This window comes from Dromiciops gliroides, chromosome 2 (genome assembly GCF_019393635.1).
Source record: "Dromiciops gliroides isolate mDroGli1 chromosome 2, mDroGli1.pri, whole genome shotgun sequence".
NCBI classification, from domain to species: Eukaryota; Metazoa; Chordata; class Mammalia; order Microbiotheria; family Microbiotheriidae; genus Dromiciops; species Dromiciops gliroides.
The window spans coordinates 230,476,905-230,497,434 of NC_057862.1; the positions used below are offsets into that span (position 1 = coordinate 230,476,905).

Here is a 20,530-nt window from a genome sequence, read left to right on the forward strand (position 1 = left end):
AGGGATATTAAAAGAAATGGCTAGTTTGGAAGAGAACATGATGAGTTCAGTTTTGGGATATATTGAGATTGAGGTGAAGACAGGACTTTGAGGTAGATATATTCAGTTGTAGTTTAAATGCAGGACTGGACCTCAGAGGAGAGGTCACGAAGAAGAGATAGATTTGGGAGGCACCAGGGTGGAAGTAATCATTGAAGCTGAGGGGCGGATAAAGTTGTCAAGGGAAAGGCAAAAGAAAAGGACCAAATGACAAAGCCCCAAATCATAAAATCACAGATGTTGGCTCTGAAAGGGGCTTGTAGGAAAGATCTATTTTAACCCTCTCATTTTAAAGATGAGGAAAATGAAGCCTAAAGTGGGAGAGTGACTTGACCAGAGTCTCACAGAGAGTGAGAAAGGCACTGAAACCCAGGTCTTCTGATTTCAATGTAGAATGTTAGAATATAACTCTGTTTAGAACATGTGACTTTGTATCTCCATTGCCTAGAACAGTACCTGACAGGTAAGAAGCATTTAAGGAAGGTTTCAGTCACTGTTTTCTCTATTCTACTATGCTTCTCCCACCCTGCCCCTGGGGCAGCTAGTGCAGTGGATAGAGCACTGGCCCTGAAGTTAGGGGAATCTTAGTTCAAATCTCACCTTAGACACTTACTAGCTGTGTGAACCTGGGCAAGTCACTTAACCCCAACTGCCTTCTGGGGCCATCTCCAGTCATCCTGATATATATCTAGCCAATGGACCCAGATGACTCTGGAGGAGGAGTGAGGCTTGTGACTGTGCTTAGCCCTCCCTCACTTAAATCCAATTCACTGCAAGTCATGACATCACCCTGATGTCATGGTCCTCTTCGAGAACAAAGGACAAACAGCAATGCTTGCTCCAAAGCTTATCTACAAGAAGCTCAATGTTATTTTTTATCCCTTTTGAAACTGTTTTCCATGGGGATTATGCAACTTTACTAACAATGAAACATTTCAGGGCCCCCTTTTTTCAGAAGTGTCTTTAGAGTAAGTCCTGCAAATGGAAGAACCAGCACCATTATTAAAAAGAGGCCCTTCATCTGGGTTTTTTTAAAAAATCAATTTACAAAACTTGGTGCAAAATAACTTTTGGATGTTTTAAGCAACCAAATCCACTGACAAAAAAAGCTTACTGGACTTGCTTTGAAAGTAATTTTAAATGAAGTGTTCCAAAAATGTTTAAATATTGGTAACAGGGAAGTAGGGGAAGAGAAGCGTTGGACTTAGAATTTGATGGTCTGGGTTTGAATTCTGACTCTGCCACTTGATAACTGAATGTTCGGGAGCAAGTTCCATAACCTTTTTGAACCTCAGTTTCCTCATCTGGAATAACAACAATAACTGTACTTCTATAATGAGTTTTAAATACATTATCTCAATTAACACTCATGGCATCTTGATGAGGTAGATGCAACTTTCTATAAAAGAGGGGTAACAACATTATGGCTACAACTACTACTGCTGCTGCTACTATATATCTGACATATAATGGCTGGCTACTGTTGGCTATTTTTATTTTTGAAATGACTATAAATTAATCAATATGTTTTACACAACATTCTGACTTGTGGTTTTTAAAATTTGCTTTAACTATCAGGAGGAAGAGGAGCAGGAGGAAGAGGAAGAGGAGGAGCAGGAAGAGGAGCAGGAGGAGGAGGAGGAGAATGAAGAGGAGCAGGAAGAGGAGCAGGAGGAGGAGGAGGAGAAGGAGCTAACATATATATAGTAATTTAAGGCTTTCAAAGTACTTCACCAATTTTTCATTTTATCTTCACAACAACCTTGGGAGGTAGGTAGTATTGTTATGCCCATGTTACAGATGAGGGAATAGAGGCATATAGTGATCAAGTGACTTGCCCAATGTCACCAACTAGTAAGTGTCCAAGTCCATATTTGAACTCATGTTTGCCTGATTCTAAGTCCAATACTTGATTCATTGTACCACTGAAATGCCTGCTGCCTCCTCCTCCTCCTCCTTCCTCCTCCTCCTCCTTTTCCTCCTCCTCCTGGTATAAGCATCACTAATATTACTACTACCTACACCTATACATACATACAAACATACATACATGTATGTATGTGTATACATATATTTATGATTAGTGAAATACCTCATATACAGTATCTCATTTGAGTTTTCACAACAACCTTTCAGTGTGAGTACCATAACTATTATCATCCCATGTTTGTAGATGAAAAAATTGAGTCCAAGAAAGATTGTGTTTTATACAATCTTATAAAGCTAGTGAATGTCAGAGATAAGATTTTAACCCAAGTCTTCCTGACTCCAAATGAACTATTCTATCCCTTCACTTTGCCATCTAGATGCCTCTATTTCTATTGCCTACCTTATCCTGAGCTATTATTGGAATGCTACCTTCCAAGATGCTGACTTTAATATGACAGCAGTCACTCACTTGGATATACTATGTGTGTTATACGTGGATCTCCTATGTCCACATGCATAACTATAACAACATATTTTGGCGGGGGAGGGAAATGGTTAAGAAAATTTATTTTAATATGATCAAAATTATACATGTTACATTTTGTCATGCTCTCTATCTCATGTTTGGTCCTAAAACCTTCACTTCTCCAAAGATCTGACATGGAAAGTATTCCTTGTTCTTTTAATTTGTTTATCGTCTCCTCCTTTATGCCTAAACCATGTACTCATTTTAACTTTATCTCTGCATATAGTGTAATTTGTTGGTCTTTACCTAGTTTCTGACATTTTGTTTTCCAATTTTCCCAACAATTTCCCCCCACATATAGTGAGTTCTTGCCCCAAATGCTGAGATCTTTGTGTTTATCAAGAATATTTTAAATTTATACTCTTATATGTTATATAAGCAGAGGTATGACATATGGTATCTTAGAACCAGAATGACTTGGGTGCATGTCCTGCCTTTGATACATAATGGTTGGCTATTTTTGTTTGTTGAAATGACTATAAATCAATCAATATGTTGTACACAGCATAAATATCATGACTTAGATTTGAAAAGTGTGGTTTTGTTCACAAAGACAACTTTCAAAACAGTGGAAGCCTAGTAAATGGATACCTTGGACAAGTCTCTTAACCTATTAGGCAACTCTCTATGACTAGATAAATTGCAAATTAAGTGATGACCAGCAGAGGGAATTTCTGAATCCAGGAGTTTGTTATACTGATGAAATCACAACTTCAGCCCTTATGCTCAAAAAACAAAAACAAAACTGAAAACATCTACCCATCAATTATACCAATGACAATTACAGTGAAGCTACAATTTTGAGTGATATTCTTGCTTCTCTCAGCAGTTCCTCATACTTTCATGTCATAAGATCATTGAATTTAGAGTTGAAAGAGACCTTACAGATCATCTAGCTCAACCTCTTCATTTTACAGTGCCCTCATCTGTAAAATGAAAGGTTTGGAGTAGATGGCCTTTAAGTTTCCTTTGAGCTCTGAAGCCTATGATCCAATGCCACTTTGGGACCAACATTGTCAGCTGAAAATGCAAGCTAAAATGGTAAATGAGGCTTCCACTTCCACAGAGGGCAACAAAGCCTCTCTCTTAAGCATGTACATGAATGGAGATTATCTACACAGTGTCTATCTCTGCAGAGATGGATGAAGTTAGTTACCAATACCCTGTCATTAAAAGGTTTCAGGTCATGGACTAATTACTTGTTACATGGCAGCCCTAAGTCACATTGTTTTTAGTTAGCTGCCCTCAAAATGATAAATCATTTGAATGGAAAGGAACTACTGCCAGTATACAACTTGCAGTGACCATAAACCAATCAATATATGTTTCACAGCCTTCCAACTCACATAAGTTTTCAAATATTAGGACTTAGAATTGCAAAATCCACAGAGGCAAAGTACAAGATATATGAGGCTTAGTAAATGCTTACTGTCTGTAATACACTGTGCTAGATGCCGGGACAAATAGTATTTTAATAATGGCTTGAAAAGCACAACACAACAAAGACTTTAAGAAGTTTCTACTGTGTGCAAAACCCTGGCCTAGGTCCTGGGGAAAATGCTATGTATGGTAAATGTGGCTTGATTTCTCCTTGTCATTTTACATTCATTTTTAGAGCTCCTAAGAGCAAGTGGACATTATCACTATAATGACCAGACAGAAGAAGGGGTTGGGGAGAACAGGGTCAAAACTTAAGCTTTCATGGTTGGACTCTAGGGCCAACCTCCACTTTTTAAAAATGATCATCTCTAAACATCCTTCCTCTCCTCCTCAGAGCTGCCTGGCAATTCTGCCTGCACTCTGGTTCAGAGTGAAGTGAGAACAGCTACCCTCCAGGGGAATCAGGCTGGTTAAACTGCTCACTTTCCCCCATAACCCTGAAATAACAGGTGTTCAAAAGACACTTTAGTAGCCATAGCTGAAGTTGCAGCCCCTAGCCCAAAGACAGCCACCTCTAAAGCCAGCAAGCAATGATCTAATCAAAACTCTTAATTTTCTCTGAAGACTTTGTCTCTGACTCAGATTTTTCTAGGTAAATCTGATTATTTTCTTTCTTTCAGAGGTTGGCTGCATTCCCCAGTTGATCTTTTCTCTTAACTGCTTTCCTTTTTCCTGCTATTTAAAACTGAACTTTTATTGTTCCAAATTAAATCCATTCTTTCTAGCCTTGTCATTGCTAACTAATGAGAACAATTCCTCTCTTCACTCTTGGTAACTGCACTTAGGTACTTATAGATGAGAATCATATCCTTTCTTAGCCTACATTTTTTTCCAGACTGCACATGCTATAAAATGGGTTAATTGTTGCTATAAAAATACTTTCTATCATCATAGCATGGCAATTTTCCACCCCAAATCATTTAAATTTCCTAGAATTGCACTGAGTCCACATGGCATCAAATGTATAAGTGTAAATGCTCATTTGGCTTATAGGCACAAGGCCTAGAACAAACTTGGTGTTCCGTTTCCTTTTGGTTATCATTCTTTACCATGCCTTTCATTCTCAAAAAAAAAAATCTCCAAAAAGACAACATCCTGAAAGATCTTTAATATTCAAATCTGCTATTCTATTTGCACCTGGGACTATAAAGAAACCCATCAACAATTTTCCTTTATTCATACAGTACAAAACCTAGATTGCTGGTGGGTGATCAGAGGCTGAGCTATCATCAAAGAAGAGAAGGAACACAGTGGATCAACCTCTTTGACACTTGCACTAGCAGTCAGAACGCCAACTTCTCCCTCTCAACAGCTTCCCTAGTATCAAGGCCAAACCCTATGACTCCTGCAGGTGGGAATTAAACTGAATACACCTACATCACCACAATAATGCCAGCACTGCATCAAAGGTTACTTTTCATAAGGGCACGCTTATTGAACATGTCTGGAAGAGACCATTGGATCTGTATATACTACAGCAATAGAGATAGTTTGAGAGACAAGTATATCCAGGTTGGGGTCCAGTACTCACTATGTGAAGCTGAAGGAAATCACCAAGTCCTGGAGCACTGTCAATTCGAACCAGGATGCCATCCTTCACTGTCGTACTGAAGCCAACTGCAAGGCGGTCTGAACGTGTGCTGGGTCTGTCATTTGCAGGCCAGGTGTAGAGTATGAGTCCTCCACTTTTCCCAAAGATGTATGTAGCACCGGCTGCAAAAGACAAGGAGAAAGGGAGATGTCAGCCTAATTTCTCTAGTTTCACCAGCTGCAGCAATACTGCTGAGATTTGCCTCCAAACAGCTGTGGAGGAGAAGATCCCTCACACAACAGTGTTTTGTTACTGAGTGATGGTGTCCAGGGCCTAGGAGGCTGCTGTCACCCTAAATTAAAGATGCTGGCAAAATGAATTAATAGCAAAGCAGATGTTAAAAAGACACACTCTTAACATTTCCTATTGCTTCTGGGAAATAGGACAGGACAGGCAATGCCTTGTGTATGAGATCTTTATGTAATGTGACAAAACCCTTTCTCCAGCCCTCCCTTCCTCAATAGTGGAATTAATCTCGCATCCTATCTAGTATATGTACAACATGGAAGACTGGCCCTTGATATCTCCTAGCTATAAGCATATTCTGTTCAATGAAACAGTAGCCACCAGTTCCATTTTCCAGAAGTATCATAAGTTAAGAGAATACAGAGGCACCCGCTTTGTTTTTTTAATATGATTGCTGAATGCTTAGAGCACCTTCCAGAAAGTAAAAATGTTGATAAGAAACATATACATTGTGACAAATACTATTTCCTTGCTTTGTAGTTTTGGCCCACTAGGTAGGTAAGTACTTGGAAGTGTTAGAACCTTTAAATAAAAAAGAATATGTTCTCTAACTGTGCTGATTGTGGGGTATTCAAAAGACCTTTTAATTTTCTGTAGCCTTTAAAACAATTTTTAAAATAAGTTCAATGACCACAAAACCAAAATCTTTTCCCAACCACATGCCAAAAAAGGAGTTAGGCTACTTCTAAACTGAATAAAAGCTCCAATACTATGAAATCTAAACCAATAAATTATATTTTTAAGAAATCAATAATGGTTAATATATTGTTATTAATAGTATTTTTACTTATATCCAATTTTTACTTAAAATGGAAAAAAGAAAAGGGAATTCAGAGAAAAAAATTTCATTTTTCAAATTACAAATTGTATTATTTATTGTGGCATTTTGGATGTAGCAGCCTTAGAGTCATTCAGACCTGGGTTCAAGTCTTGCCTCTAACACTTACTAGCCCTTGACCATAGGCAAGTCCCTAACCCTAATTTCTCAATATCTCAGTCAACTCTATAAAATGCTAAATTGGCAGAAAATTGAAAAATACAGGAAATTTCTCCAACCAACAGTTGTTCCCAAAGACAAAATTGTAGGTTTCATTCTTCTCCCCACCCCCTCACTCCCTTTGAAAATAGTGGCATAGATGGAAAATAACAATCTGTACTTGGAAATAAAAATCTTGTTTATTCTTCATCGTTATCATCATAATCATCAGCACATCTGAAGTTATAAGTGAAATACACAAAGGATCATAGATTTAGGGCTGGAAAAGACCTACAAATCCATCTAGTCCTTTCCTTTCACAGATGGCGATACTGAGGTTCAGAGACATGACTACGGTTACAGTTAGAAAATGTTAGAAGTGAGATTTAAACCAGGTTTTCTGACTCTAAATGCTGCCCCTCATCACAGGCATTTCCCTCTAACAGTTACTTCCAAAAAAGCAAACTCATTTGATATGAATCTTTTCTTCCTGGGCTCTCAATCAACATGTGCTTGCCTTTTAGAAATGCTTTAATATGCTCCACTGAGTAATCAATTCTGATTTCTATAACATCTACTGAAGATCCTAATATATCTTGGCCACATTTGCTCTCAGAGTTAATACACATCTGTGCCATCCAGAAGGTTGGGTATGATTCTACTAACTGAACTAAGAAAAAAAAATGCAGCTTGTCCAAAACTCCTAAGGCAAACTGTGGGGATGTTTGGGATTAGAGGTACATGTCAAACTCACCCAATCATGAAGTATTGAACTAAATTCAACTTTAGTGAGAGATAGACTCCCTTCTGTCCACTCCTAAAGGTCACCATCTTAGATACTACAGTGTGCTCAGCATCCATATTTTGGTGTTTTCCTTCTTTCATTTTTCCTCTTCTGAGCTCCTAAATCTTTAGGGGACGCTCTGAAGTCAAAGTAATTCACTCCACCTCCATTTAGCTTTCAGAATCTAATGGTGAGTTTGTGACTAATTTTGTATACACAACAATGTTTACCACTCTCTGTTGACAAGCCTACTCCAAGCCTCTTCATGTTAATTAGAGATGCGGGGATCATGAATTATCCATGGCATCTGTCCATATATACAGAATTTGAACAATTTACTTTAAGTAGATTAACTCCAAAAGCCATCATCACCACTCTTTTAATTCTTTATTTCTATGGCACTAAATGATTGATGCACTGGGCTAGATTAATTCAAAAGGGGGGAAAACAGAAAAGCAAATCAAAGCATGAGCCTTAGCAGTAATCTGTAAAATCCCATTACATCATATCCTAAGTGTTTCGTTGATTCCATTACATGGATCAATTCACTTCCCAATAATACTATCCAGGAGATTATTTTTACCACCATAAAGATCAAAGGTCTAAGATAGATATTTCCTCAAAAATAAAATGAGAAGGTTTCTTTGTTCCTTCAGGTCTTTTTAGTTACATCCCTTTTACCCAAATGTAGCATTTTTATAATTACCTAGGATCAGAGATTTGGGTACCTCAGAGTTCACCTGGTTTGACACCTTTTTTGGACAGATGAGGAAACTGAGGCTCAAAGAGGTTAATATTACTGTTGTTGTTTGTCCTTCATTCTCAAAGAGGACCATGATAGATGTCATGATTTGCAATGAATTGGATTTAAGTCAGGAAGAACTGTGCCATGTCACCAGTTTCACTTTCTCCTCCAGATCCATCTGGGTCCAGTGGCAAGATATATTATCAGGGTGCCTAGAGATGGCCCCAGATGTTTAAAGCAATTGGGATTAAGTGACTTGCCCAGGGTCACACAGCTAATAAGTGTCTGAGGTGAAATTTGAACTCAGGTCCTCCCAACTTCAGGGCCAGTGCTCTATCCACTGTGCAACCTAGCTTCCCTTTACAAAGGGTGATTTAATAATAGCAATAACAGCGAAAATGTATGTAATGCCTCAAGGTTTGCAAAGTTTACTACCTGCTATCATATCTGACCCTCACAAGGACCCTGGAAGGTTGGGACTATAATTTTCTCCAGTTTACTGATGAGAAAACTGAGGCTGTAAGAGGTTAAATGGCTTGCCCAACATTACACAGCTGGTGTCCGAGGAAAGGCCAAGTCCAGCACTCTTCTTGCAGCCCCATATAGTGGCCTCTAGGAACATTTACCCAAGACTATACTGGAAGTATACACCCAAGTGCTCTGACTCCAAATGCATACACATTGCCTTCCTTCAATCATCATTTAACCCCTGTTTCTTATTATAATTATGGAATCTTAAAACTGGAAAGCACCTTACAGATAATCTAGTCTAACTTTAAAAATCTCCTGCATGATATCCCTGGCAAAGATCACCTAAGGTCAACTTGAAAATAAATAGTAAAGGGGAATGCATTTTTTTTTGAGGGTGGTGAGGAACAGACCTGCAAAGTCATCAATATAGTGAACCTTTGGTGAGGAAATTCTAGCAACCCAAACTCATAATTGCTGTGTAATTTATAGCCTTGAAGAGCTGTGAGATGGGGTATGTTGAAGGGAGGGGCACTGTGAGAATAAATGATTTGCCTCTAGTGTCTCAAATCTCAGACACTGAGCTGGTATCTCAGAGGGAGGACTGGAATCCAGGTCATTCTGTTTCTAAAGCTAGCTCTCCATATCCCATTTGCATTGTATCATGAATTAGACCATTCTATTTTAGGGAGATCTCTTATTCTTAGAAAGATATTAGAATCCAAATCTGCTGTTCTATGTCTTCTACGTATTGATCCTAGCTCAGGGCCATGGAAATTCACAGAATAAGTCAAAGCCTCCTTCCACAGAAATGTCCTTCAAGTATGTAAATATAGCAATTGTCCCTCTAAATCTCCTTTCCAAGCTAAACCACTAATTTCTTTAACTATTCCTCATACAATCTGAGTCTTATACATTTTCCCATGAAGTTGAATGATCAACTTTCTTTGGTTTTATTCCTGTTTATCTCTGTTCCTGCTTAAAATGTAGTACTCAGAACTGAACATAGTTTTCTAAATATGGTCAGACTAACACAGAAAACATATACCCTCCCTTGGTTTAGACCATGGGTTCTTAGCCTAGGATATTTGAACTTTTATATATGTCCTTAGGTAATCCCTCATATTATATATGTCCTTTTATATCCTTAGGTAATCCCTCATATTAGTTGATTTTTAAAATAATATTTTATTCCCCCAATTACATGTAAAAACAATTTTTAACATTTTTTAATGTTTTGAGCTCCTAATTCTATGCCTGCCTCCCTCCCTTCCCCTGTCCTTACAATAGTAAGCAATCTGATATAGGTTATACATGTATAATCACATAAAACATTTCCATATTAGTAATTTTGTGCAAGAAGACTAAGGAAGGAAGGAAGGAAGGAAGGAAGAAGAGAGGGAGGGAGGAAAGGGAATAGGATGCTTTGGTCTGTATTCAGACATCAGTTCTTTCTCTGGAGGCAGATAACATTTTTCATCATGCGTCTTTTGGGATTGTCTTGGATCATTGTATTGCTGAGAATAGCCAAGTTATTCACAGCTTATCGGCATATAATATTGCTGTTACTGTGTACAATGTTCTCCTGGTTTTGCTCACTAAAATAAAAAATTAATAACTGTATTTAAACATAATTGATTTCCTTTGATATCCTAAGTGCTTTTTAAGTATTAAAAAACATTATTTTCAGAAGGATTCCATAGGGCTTCACTAGATTGCCTATGAGGTCCCTGACACAAATAAGGTTAAGAATCTTGACTCTAGACAAACATTAATCTCCTACCAGTGTAACCCTAGGCATTCATTCCCTATATTCCCGGCCATATTAATCTACTTAGTAAATGAATATAGGAATGGATCAGGACAAATCTATCAATACTTCTCTATCAACTTTTCAAAGTATATTTTCTACTTATAGTAGGTCAGAACTGTTATCTTGATGAACAAAGGATAGTACAAAACTCTCGGTTAGGCACACAGGTGTGGAAAAGAAGATGAGATGAACTAATTTTGAGATTGTCTGTTGTGTTGCATTATTAGACTTTGGAATGTCATCTAATATACCCAGAGGCATACACTTGATTATTCCCTCTCTTCCTGGCAACAGTATCTTTCTAAAATAGCCCTATCAGTGACAATGGGCTGAGTTGGACAGTGAATAAAGGCCATAAATAACCTACAAATCAAAAACTCTTTGAACACAGAATGCAAAGCTGACTTCACCATTTACTTTATGACTGGGGTGGGTATACAGTTAAGAAGGAAGGAAGGTAGGAAGGAAGAAAGAGAAAGAAGAAAGGGAAAGAGTAAGTAAGGAAAGAAGGAATGAAGGAAAAAAATGGAGGGATGGAGGGAAGGAAAGAAAGATGGAAGGATGGAAAGAAGGAAAGACTTATGAAGCACACTCTGTTCCAGAAATGGTGCTTGGCACTTTACAAATATTATCTCATTTGATCTTCACAACAGCCCAGCAAAGCAGATGTTATTATTATCTATGTTTTATAGTTGAGGAAACTGGCAGAGTTGACTTGCCTAGGGTCATACAACTAATAAATGTCTGGGGCTAGAACTGAACTCAAGGCTTCTTGATTCCATGGCCAGTTCTCCATCCATAGTACTACCCAACTAATGAAACCAAACATTCAACCTATGAATTTGACTTAATCAAGAGATACAAAGTTAAGAAGTTTGTTTCCAAAGAACTGAAGCCCGAGGCTTGTCCAAAGGACAATGGAGAGGCCAATGAAGGAAGAAATCTGGCTACAACATATTATAAACAAGCAATTATGTTAGGGAAATAATAAAAAGCATACTAGGGAAGTGCATGACCAGAAAACCAAATGGGCTCATCATATAATGGGAGCCGGGGACAAAAACAGGATGTTCTGCTCTCCTGGTAGCCATATAACATCAAAATAATATGAAAAAGGTTTTCAATATGTATGTCAGTAAGTTGTGTGGACCCCATATGGTGAATTTATGGGAGGTACAGACAAGAGTCACATAGGATGGGCAGGCAATCATGGGTTATAATTTGAATCACTGGAGTATCTATCTATTCATCATCATCTCTTCCTCTCTCTCTCTTTCTCTCTCTCTCTCTCTCTCTCTCTCTCTCTCTCTCTCTCTCTCTCACACACACACACACACACACACACACACTTGATTTAGAAAATTTAAGTGACTGTCCCTTGTTCATATAGTAAGTGTATGTATACACATACATATACACACATCCATCCATCCATCCATCTATCTATCTATCTACCTATGATTGAAAGATGTGTATAGAAAAAATAGCACTCTGAGATTTTATATTTATGTATACACACCCTCTACATTCTCCATTTTTGAATTGCCCATCCTCATTAATAATCCTAAATTCTGAAACATTAGTAAAAAGCAACTGAGAAAATTACAGACACTCAATTACCCATTTAGTAACTTGAAGGTCGGTGTACCTGGGATCCTTTGACATAAAAACACTATTAATGTTAAAGCCACTGTGGTAAAATAAAAAATTACAAATGATAGAAAACAAAACCATGGAAAACTTAGCATTACATTCTCCAGTTTCATTCCCAAGAGCTACTCTCTCAAGTCAACAAACATTTATTCAGCATTTCCCATGTTCCAGGCTAAATAATGGGTATCCAAAGAAAGGCAGAAGACTAGTTTCAAAGGGCTCGCAGTCTAATGAAGGAGATTATATGAAAATAGCTGTGTACAAACACAAACATACAAATATACAAATGTATACATACACATGCATGTACACACATATGTATGTATACTCGCCATGCTTGTGTTAAAATCATATTATGTTTATGAATAATCAGAATCATGTAAATGTTCTGCTTACCAGCAAAAAGACATCAATTCAGCCAAAGGGGGGAAAATGCTACAATAGTATTGGCTGTCTAGCAACACATATTCATACATACACATATATAAATATACAGACATATAAAAGTGTATATGTACAAACACAACCATAGGCTCTCTGGTTGGGGCTACCTTTATCATACCCCCTGTAACTGTTCCACCCAAAAAGATATTTTTTTTTGGTGGGGCAATGAAGATTAAGTGATTTGCCAAAAGTTATACATCTAGTAAGTGTCAAGTATCTGAGGACAGATTTGAACTCAGGTCCTCCTGAATCCACTGTGCCACCTAGCTGCCCCCATATACTTTCTATAGTGTATATAACCTTCCATCTATACCACCTTGACTTCTCACAGGTTATTCCCAATGCTAAGAATAGTCTCCCTCCTTACCTCCACCTCACAGGATTCACCTACCTTTTTTGTAATCTGGAAAGACTTACATGAACTGATGAAAAATGAAGCAAGCAGAACCAGGAGAAAATTGTATGTATGTATGTATATGTGTGTATATATAAGAAAATATAAGATCATTAATACATATACACATATATGTATATATCATATATATGTGATTATATGTGTGTGTATAGTGTGTATATATATATATATATATGATAATCAACAGAAGGAAGGCATTAGCATTCAAGGACATCTAGATTTCTAATAATTTTGGTTTTGAAAGTCAAGAGGAAAGAGGCTTTATGGTACACTATCTTCCAAAGCAAATGCTTAGACCCATATATAAAAATAAAAATACCAAAGAGGTCTATGCATAGCACTGAACCTTCAAGGGACAACAAATAAAGCCCCTGTGCATTTTCCTAATCTCAAGGACATCAATTTAATGGGTTTTGTTTTAATTGATAATACACAGAAGGTGTTGGACCCAGGGAGAAAAGGAATGATGTTGCTCTTTTTCTCACCCCAGTCAGTCAGGTATAGGTTTGGTTTGTCTTTTCTTTCTGATGTAGATTTTATACTAGTTCTTTTGGAAGTCCTTACACACCACATGAAAAGTTCCTCATGGTCTCACTGCTGACTTTTATTTCTGTGACAGCAACAGCTATGTTATATGCCAATGCTGCTCAGTATACTTTGCATGCTCGCATTAAAATCATATTATGTTTATTAATAATCAGAACCATGTAAATTTTCTGCTTACTAGCAAAAATAGATCAGTTCAACCAAAGGAAAAAATGCTATGATGGCATTTTGGCCATCTAGCAATACAAGATGAGCAAGTTTCCAAGCAGATGATATTCTTTTGCTTAGCCCCTAATAATCTGGTTCCAACCTAGGAAGCTCTAGGAGATTATTCTACTCTGTGAATTCATCAGTATGATGGTAAATATTTAACAACCAGCTCTCCAAAAATGCATGACACTTTTAGGTTTAATCCATATTATTAAGATTTCCCCCATCACTTTCTCAAGTCCAAGCGATCAACCAAATATTAAATCGAGCTCCAGTTTGTAGCATTTGCATATGGAAGAAATATAAACACTAAAAAGGAAAGTGCAACAATAGCCTCTCTGGAGCTGGCACTAGCACACCCCTGTAACTTATCCAGCCAAACAGTCTACTTTCTGTTCATTCATGTTCATGATATTTCAAGGGCAGCTAGGTGGTACAGTAGATACAGTTCCAAGCCTGGAGTCAGGAAGACTCATCTTTATGAGGTCAAATCTGGCCTCAGCCTCTTACTAGTTAATGTGACCCTGGGAAAGTCACTTAACCCTGTTTGCCTCAGTTTCCTCATCTGTAAAATTAGTTAGAAAAAGGAAATGGCAAACTATTCCAGTATCTTTGCAAAGAAAACTCCAAATGGGATCACAATGAGTCAGACACAACTGAAATGACTGAACAATAACATGATATTCCATCTATACCACCTTGACTTCTCACAGGTTGTTCCCAGTGCAGAGAATAGTCTCCCTCCTGACCTACATCTCACAGGATTCCACTACCTTTCTCCAAAGTATGACTTCCTACCTAGAAAGATTTACATGAACTGGTGCAAAGTGAAGTGAGCAGAACCAGAAGAGTATACACAGTAACAGCAATGTTGTATGATGATCAACTGTGAATGATTTAGCTATTCTCTATTTTTTGGGGGGTGGGGCAATGAGGGTTAAGTGACTTGCCCAGGGTCACACAGCTAGTAAGTGTCACATATCTGAGGTCAGATTTGAACTCAAGTCTTCCTGAATCTAGGGCCTAGTGCTTTATCCACTGTGCCACCTAGCTGGCCCAAGATTTTCTCAACAATACAAAGATCCAAGACAATTCTGAAGGACTTACGATGAAAAAAATGCTATCTACCTCCAGAGAAGGACTTGATGGATTCTGAATGCAGATCAAAGCATGCTATCTTTTACTTTATTCTTTTTTTCATTTTTTGTCTGTTTTCTTTCACATGACTAATACAGAGATGTGTTTTAAATGACTGCACTTGTATAATCCATATAAAATTGCTTTCCTTTTCAAGAAAAGGGGAGGGGAGGGAGGGAAGGATAGAATTTGGAATACAAAATTTTTAAAAATGAATATTAAAATTGCTTTTACATGCAGCTGGAAAAAATGAAATATTTCATTCAAAATAAGAGTTACTATAGAAGGATTTTTCTGATCTCTCCAGTTCTAAGTTCCTACCCTATTCCCCCAAATAACTTTGAATTTACTTTGAATGCATTTTATATGTACTCATTTGTTCTTTCCCTGAAAATAAAATGTAAGTTCCCTGAGGGAAGGGACTTTTTGGTGTCTGGAATATATTAAATGATCATCAACAACAACAAAAGGACTTTAATTGATTTGAATTAAATACTTTAGAATGATTAATGTACTTTAAAAAATAAAAGGACCTCTGGTTTCCATGGTGTGAGGAACTCCTGCTGTGGAAATTCCTCCGATGTTTGCAAATTAGCAAATTATATATAATTGTAATGGTATTAGACAGTTGCCTGGAATATTTAGAGGTTTAATCACTTGTTTCTGGCCTTGAATGTGCTAGTAAGATGTAAAACTCAAACCCAGGATCTTCCATTTCTAACACAGGCCAACTATTTACTAAACCAAGTATGGTTCCCTGAGGAAGCTAGGTGACAGAGTAGATAGAGATCTGGGCCTGGTGCCAGCAAAACCCCATTTCTTTTTCTTTCTTCTTCTTCTTCCTTTTTTTTTGGTGAGGCAATTGGGATTAAGTGACTTGCCCAGGGTCACACAGCTAGTAAGTGTCAAGTGTTTGAGGCTGGATCTAAACTCAGGTCCTCCTGACTCCAGGGCCGGTGCTCTATCTACTGTGCCACCTAGCTGCCCCCAAGACCCCATTTCAAACCTATCTAAGACACATACTAGCTGTGTAACCTCAGGCAAGTTACTCAGTCTGACTCAGCTTCCTTAACTATAAAAATAGGGATAATAATAGAACTTTCACCCTGGGTTGCTGAGAGGATCAAATGAGAAAATATTTATAAAGTGGTTATCACAGTTCTTGGCATATTGTTGTTTAGTCATTTAGTTATATCTGACTCTATGTGATGCCATGGGCATTGTCCATAAGGGTTTTCTTGACAAAGACACCTGATTGGTTTACCATTTCCTTTTCCAGTTTGTCCCCATTTTACAGATGAGAAACTAAGTCAAATACAGGTTAAGTGACTTGCCCAGGGTCATACAGCTGTAAGGGCTAAAATTTTAGCTATACTGTCTAAAATATCTAATGAGTGGTAGCCAATAAATTATAAGCTTTAACAAGAGTTAGACTTTTAAGCATTTATTAAGGAGAATAAGAATTTGGTGAAGAGAAAGAGAAAGGCCTAGATTCATCTATCTATTAAAGGGAGAAAGCATTCCTAGCTCTGTTCTCTACCAGAGTCCACACGAAAGAGAGAGTCAGAGAGCCAGTCTCCCCCTTCTTCCTCCCACAAGCAAATGTCACTTCCTGATGCCAAAGAAAAGACGCATGGTCTTGCCCTCAGAGACCTTCACCTCATAGTGGAGCTTTTCTACAGTAAGTGTCCAGCAGGTGGTGTCATTCCAATTGTTACAGAGCTAATAAGTGTCTCAGGCTTGGATTTGAACTGAGATCTTCCTGACTCCGAGCCTAGTACTCTATCTACCGCACCACCTAGCTGCTCTATACTGGAATACAGTAGGCACTTAATAAATGCGTCTTTCTTTCCTTCTTGAATTCACTATTCTTTTGTTAAGCTATTAAGGTCTTGTATATATGTCATAATGATAATTTGTTGAAAAATAAGAATTTCAGTTAAACAATGGGTTATCTTGTCTACAAAAACACTTGGTACTTTAAAAACAATTGGCTTGGTGGTTTTACTACTTTCACCTCTACCATCTGCCACTTCTTGCTCAAATTGGATGAATTAGTTAATCTCCTGTCATGTAGACAAAGATGAAATATGATTTCATATCAATCATGAAGATTTTGGCAGCAATCCTAAGTACTTGCATATTATTAGAATTAAGTAGATGACCTAAGAGCTGACCTCTGAGTAATAACTTCAAAAACCCACATTAAAATAATTAAGATTATGATATTTTCATAAGCAAATAGATATGGATATAAAGAGACCACCTATTTCACTAAAGTAAGCTCTTTAGACTTTGGAGCTTCCACAGTAGTACTTCTCAACTTTTCTTCCTCATTTTAAACCATTTATATAGGTTAATTTTGGTATTCATTAATACCCAAAATTTCTGCTCTTTTTCTTTTCAGTCTTTCCTGCAACCCTACTGGGAAGGAAGGAAGGGAAGGAAGAAAGGAGGGAGAGAAGGAGAGGAAGGAATGAAGGAAGGAAGGAAGGAGAGAAAGAGAGAGGGAGGAAGGGAAGGAAGGAAGGTAAAGGAAGAGAAGGGAAGGGAAGGGAGGAAGGAAGGGAAGGAGGGAGGGAGAAAGGAAGAAAGGAAGGAAGAGAAGAAGAGAGGGAGGAAGGGAGGGAGGAAGGAAGGAAGGAAGGAAGGAAGGAAGGAAGGAAGGAAGGAAGGAAGGAAGGAAGGAAGGGAGGAAGGGAGGAAGGAAGGAAGGAAGAGAGGGAGGGAGGAAAGAAGGAGGAAAGGAAGGAGGGAAGGGAGGAAGGAAGGAAGGAAGGAAGGAAGGAAGGAAGGAAGGAAGGAAGGAAGGAAGGAAGGAAGGAAGGGAGGAAGGAAGGAAGGAAGGAAGAGAGGGAGGGAGGAAGGAAGGAGGAAAGGAAGGAGGGAAGGGAGGAAGGAAGGAAGGAAGGAAGGAAGGAAGGAAGGAAGGAAGGAAGGAAGGAAGGAAGGAAGGAAAAAGAAATTGCTTTTTTTTAGAGTTAGCACCATCAGAGAGATTCATATAGACCAGAGTCTATACTCCACAGAGCAGTTTAAGACTCACTTCTAGATAAAAAAAGGTGAAATGTAGCCAGATAAAAAGGAATTAGACAATAGAATATATTTAGATTTAGCATAGTATCTTTTTTAAATAAACAAATTCTATAGGGTATGCAGGAAATATGGAAAAGAAAAATAACAATATACCTGCATAAGCACATTGCATCACAAAGAAATCGTGATTAGAAATACTGTGCTAGTGACTTTTTATGGAAATAACTTCTTATTGCTAATTTGAAGTCAAAGCACTTGCATTTGATTCCCAGGTAGTACACTTCTTAAACGTGTGACCTGGGAATTTGCATAATTATTACCTGTATGACCTTGGACAAGTCACTTAATGTGTCTGGACCTTGATTTGCTCATGTATAAAAGGAGGGGTTTGGATTAGATATCTAAAGTCTCTTACAGTTCTAATTCTATTATCCCTTGATCCTGGTAAGATCAAATAGGTTGTAAAAAATTTTCACTGGAAGTGACTCATTTAAAGCTTAAATGAATCAGACCAGACAACCCACTAGAAAATATACTGTGGAACTTGTTTTACTTTATGTAGGAGTGGTTAGAAAGATCCCTAAAAGCAGGAATAATAATTAGGACATAATAAGTAGGGATATTTTTGTGCTGTATGCTTAGTAGTTGCTGGAAATGCACTTATAGGCTGATTAATGCTCCTCATCTCTGCGGCTCCTTGACACAATACAACAGAAAATGAATTGCATGTCTTACTGTGATCAAAACTAGGTTTAAATTTTCAGAGAAAACGGAAATAAAGTGCTGAAGGCTCTCATGAAAGCCACAATGCATCAGTATACCAATTGATTGTTGGGTGTAAGTTATTTGTCCATGTAGCCCAAATTTGCTTAAATTGTCAATCTCATTTAGGCAATTGCTGTCAAATCTTCCTCATTTTATCTGGGCTATAAGAATAGCCTCTCAATGTTTAGATTCTTTATGAATTTAAGAGAAAATCTTCTACCTTATAAACATATCTTGTCCTTCATGTGTTAATTATTGGTGTTCTGCTTTGGAACATACTTTGCCCAATAGATATGACTAATGTCCTTTGTTAAGTCAAGTATCCCTTCTCCCTTAAACACATACACCACCACAATGATCCTTTAAGGTTGTTATTTTTCAGTTATTTCAGCCATATCTGACTCTTCATGACTACATTTGGGGTTTTATTGGCAAAGATACTGAGATGGTTTGCCCTTTTCTTCTCCAGTTCATTTTACAGATTAGGAAATTAAGGAAAACAGGGTTAAGTGTCTTGGCCAGGGTCACACAGCTAGGAAGTATGTGAGGCCACATTTGAACTCAGGAAGATGAAGGGGTTTTTGTTTTTATTTTGTTTTGTTTTGTTTTTTTTACTCCAGACCTGGCACTCTATCCACCTTGCCACCTAGCTGCCCTATGAGGTAGGCAATGATGATTAGCTTGCCTTTATATTGTGCTCTATCTTAAAAATAATTCCTTGAGGTGCTTATCATAGGCATTACTATTCCTGTTTTGCAGAGAAGGTAAGTGGCCTGCCACTAGGCATATTGTGTCAGAGGTGGCATTCAAAACTGGGTCTCTTGCAATTTCAACTACAGTACTTGTTCCATTACATAAGGTTGCCTCCTAGTACAAGTAAAATTAGCCCTGTTTTATAGATGAGTAAACTGAGGCTAAACATGACGAAATGGCTTTCCTAGAGTCACAGTTGGTGTCAGAATTAGGATTTGAACCCAAGGCTTTAAACAACGGGCAAATGTTCTATCTTCCTTCGCAATGGGTCTCATACCTAGGATTTTATATTATAGCATGTCACCTGCACTTACTGACTCAACAGTAGCAATAAACTATTTACAATTTGTGGTTAATTAAGATACATAGAAACTTGGGGATCCACGGTAACAGACTGTATCAGCATTTGAAGTAATCTGTAAAACAAAGCATATTTGCATTACAGAAGGAGTCACCAGGGACTCCAAAGTAAATACTGCAGATTTTTACCAGTTTCTCTACTATGTATGCATTTATCGAGTAGATAGCTCTTATGGTCTATCTTGTCTACCCTAAGTAAATGTGAAATAAACACACAAAAAATGAATGAGGAAGCAGGCTTAGATAAAGCTAAACTGAAGGAACTGAACATTGAGAGCAAATTTTCATACTTTCTTAAGAACATCCCTTTTCTTCTGCAAAAGTGGGAGTGAATTTATTGTAGAGTAAATGGAGAGACTGACAATACCACCTAGGAGTTAGGCATATCACCAACAGGGACTAAATAAACATCCTTACACAAATACCCACAGGGTGCTTTAGACTATTGCTGCAGAACTAGTCTCAGCCAGCTGGCTGTTGTCTCTCCTTTTTCCTTTAAAGGGGGTAGACATTAAACTAGAGAGGAGCCCCCTTCCCCACCTACAAGGGCACTACTTCAAGTTTTGTTTCTATTTCTTCCAGAAAAGATAGCATAAAGCCTACAGGGAAAGCCACAATGCATCAGTATACTTAACTGACTTGTGGGGTATGGGA

General features: G+C 37.8%; 1 protein-coding gene across 8 annotated transcripts in view; it reads right to left on the minus strand.

The window, feature by feature from the left end:
- Window positions 1-20,530, minus strand: part of LOC122737954 (neurexin-3-beta) — a 747,838-nt gene that overhangs the window by 504,050 nt on the left and 223,258 nt on the right. For all 8 annotated transcript variants that reach the window (XM_043979971.1, XM_043979964.1, XM_043979970.1 and 5 more), the window contains exon 2: window positions 5,466-5,647. In XM_043979971.1, coding sequence (XP_043835906.1) covers window positions 5,466-5,647 — 182 coding nt within the window. The remainder of the gene's footprint in view (window positions 1-5,465; window positions 5,648-20,530) is intronic.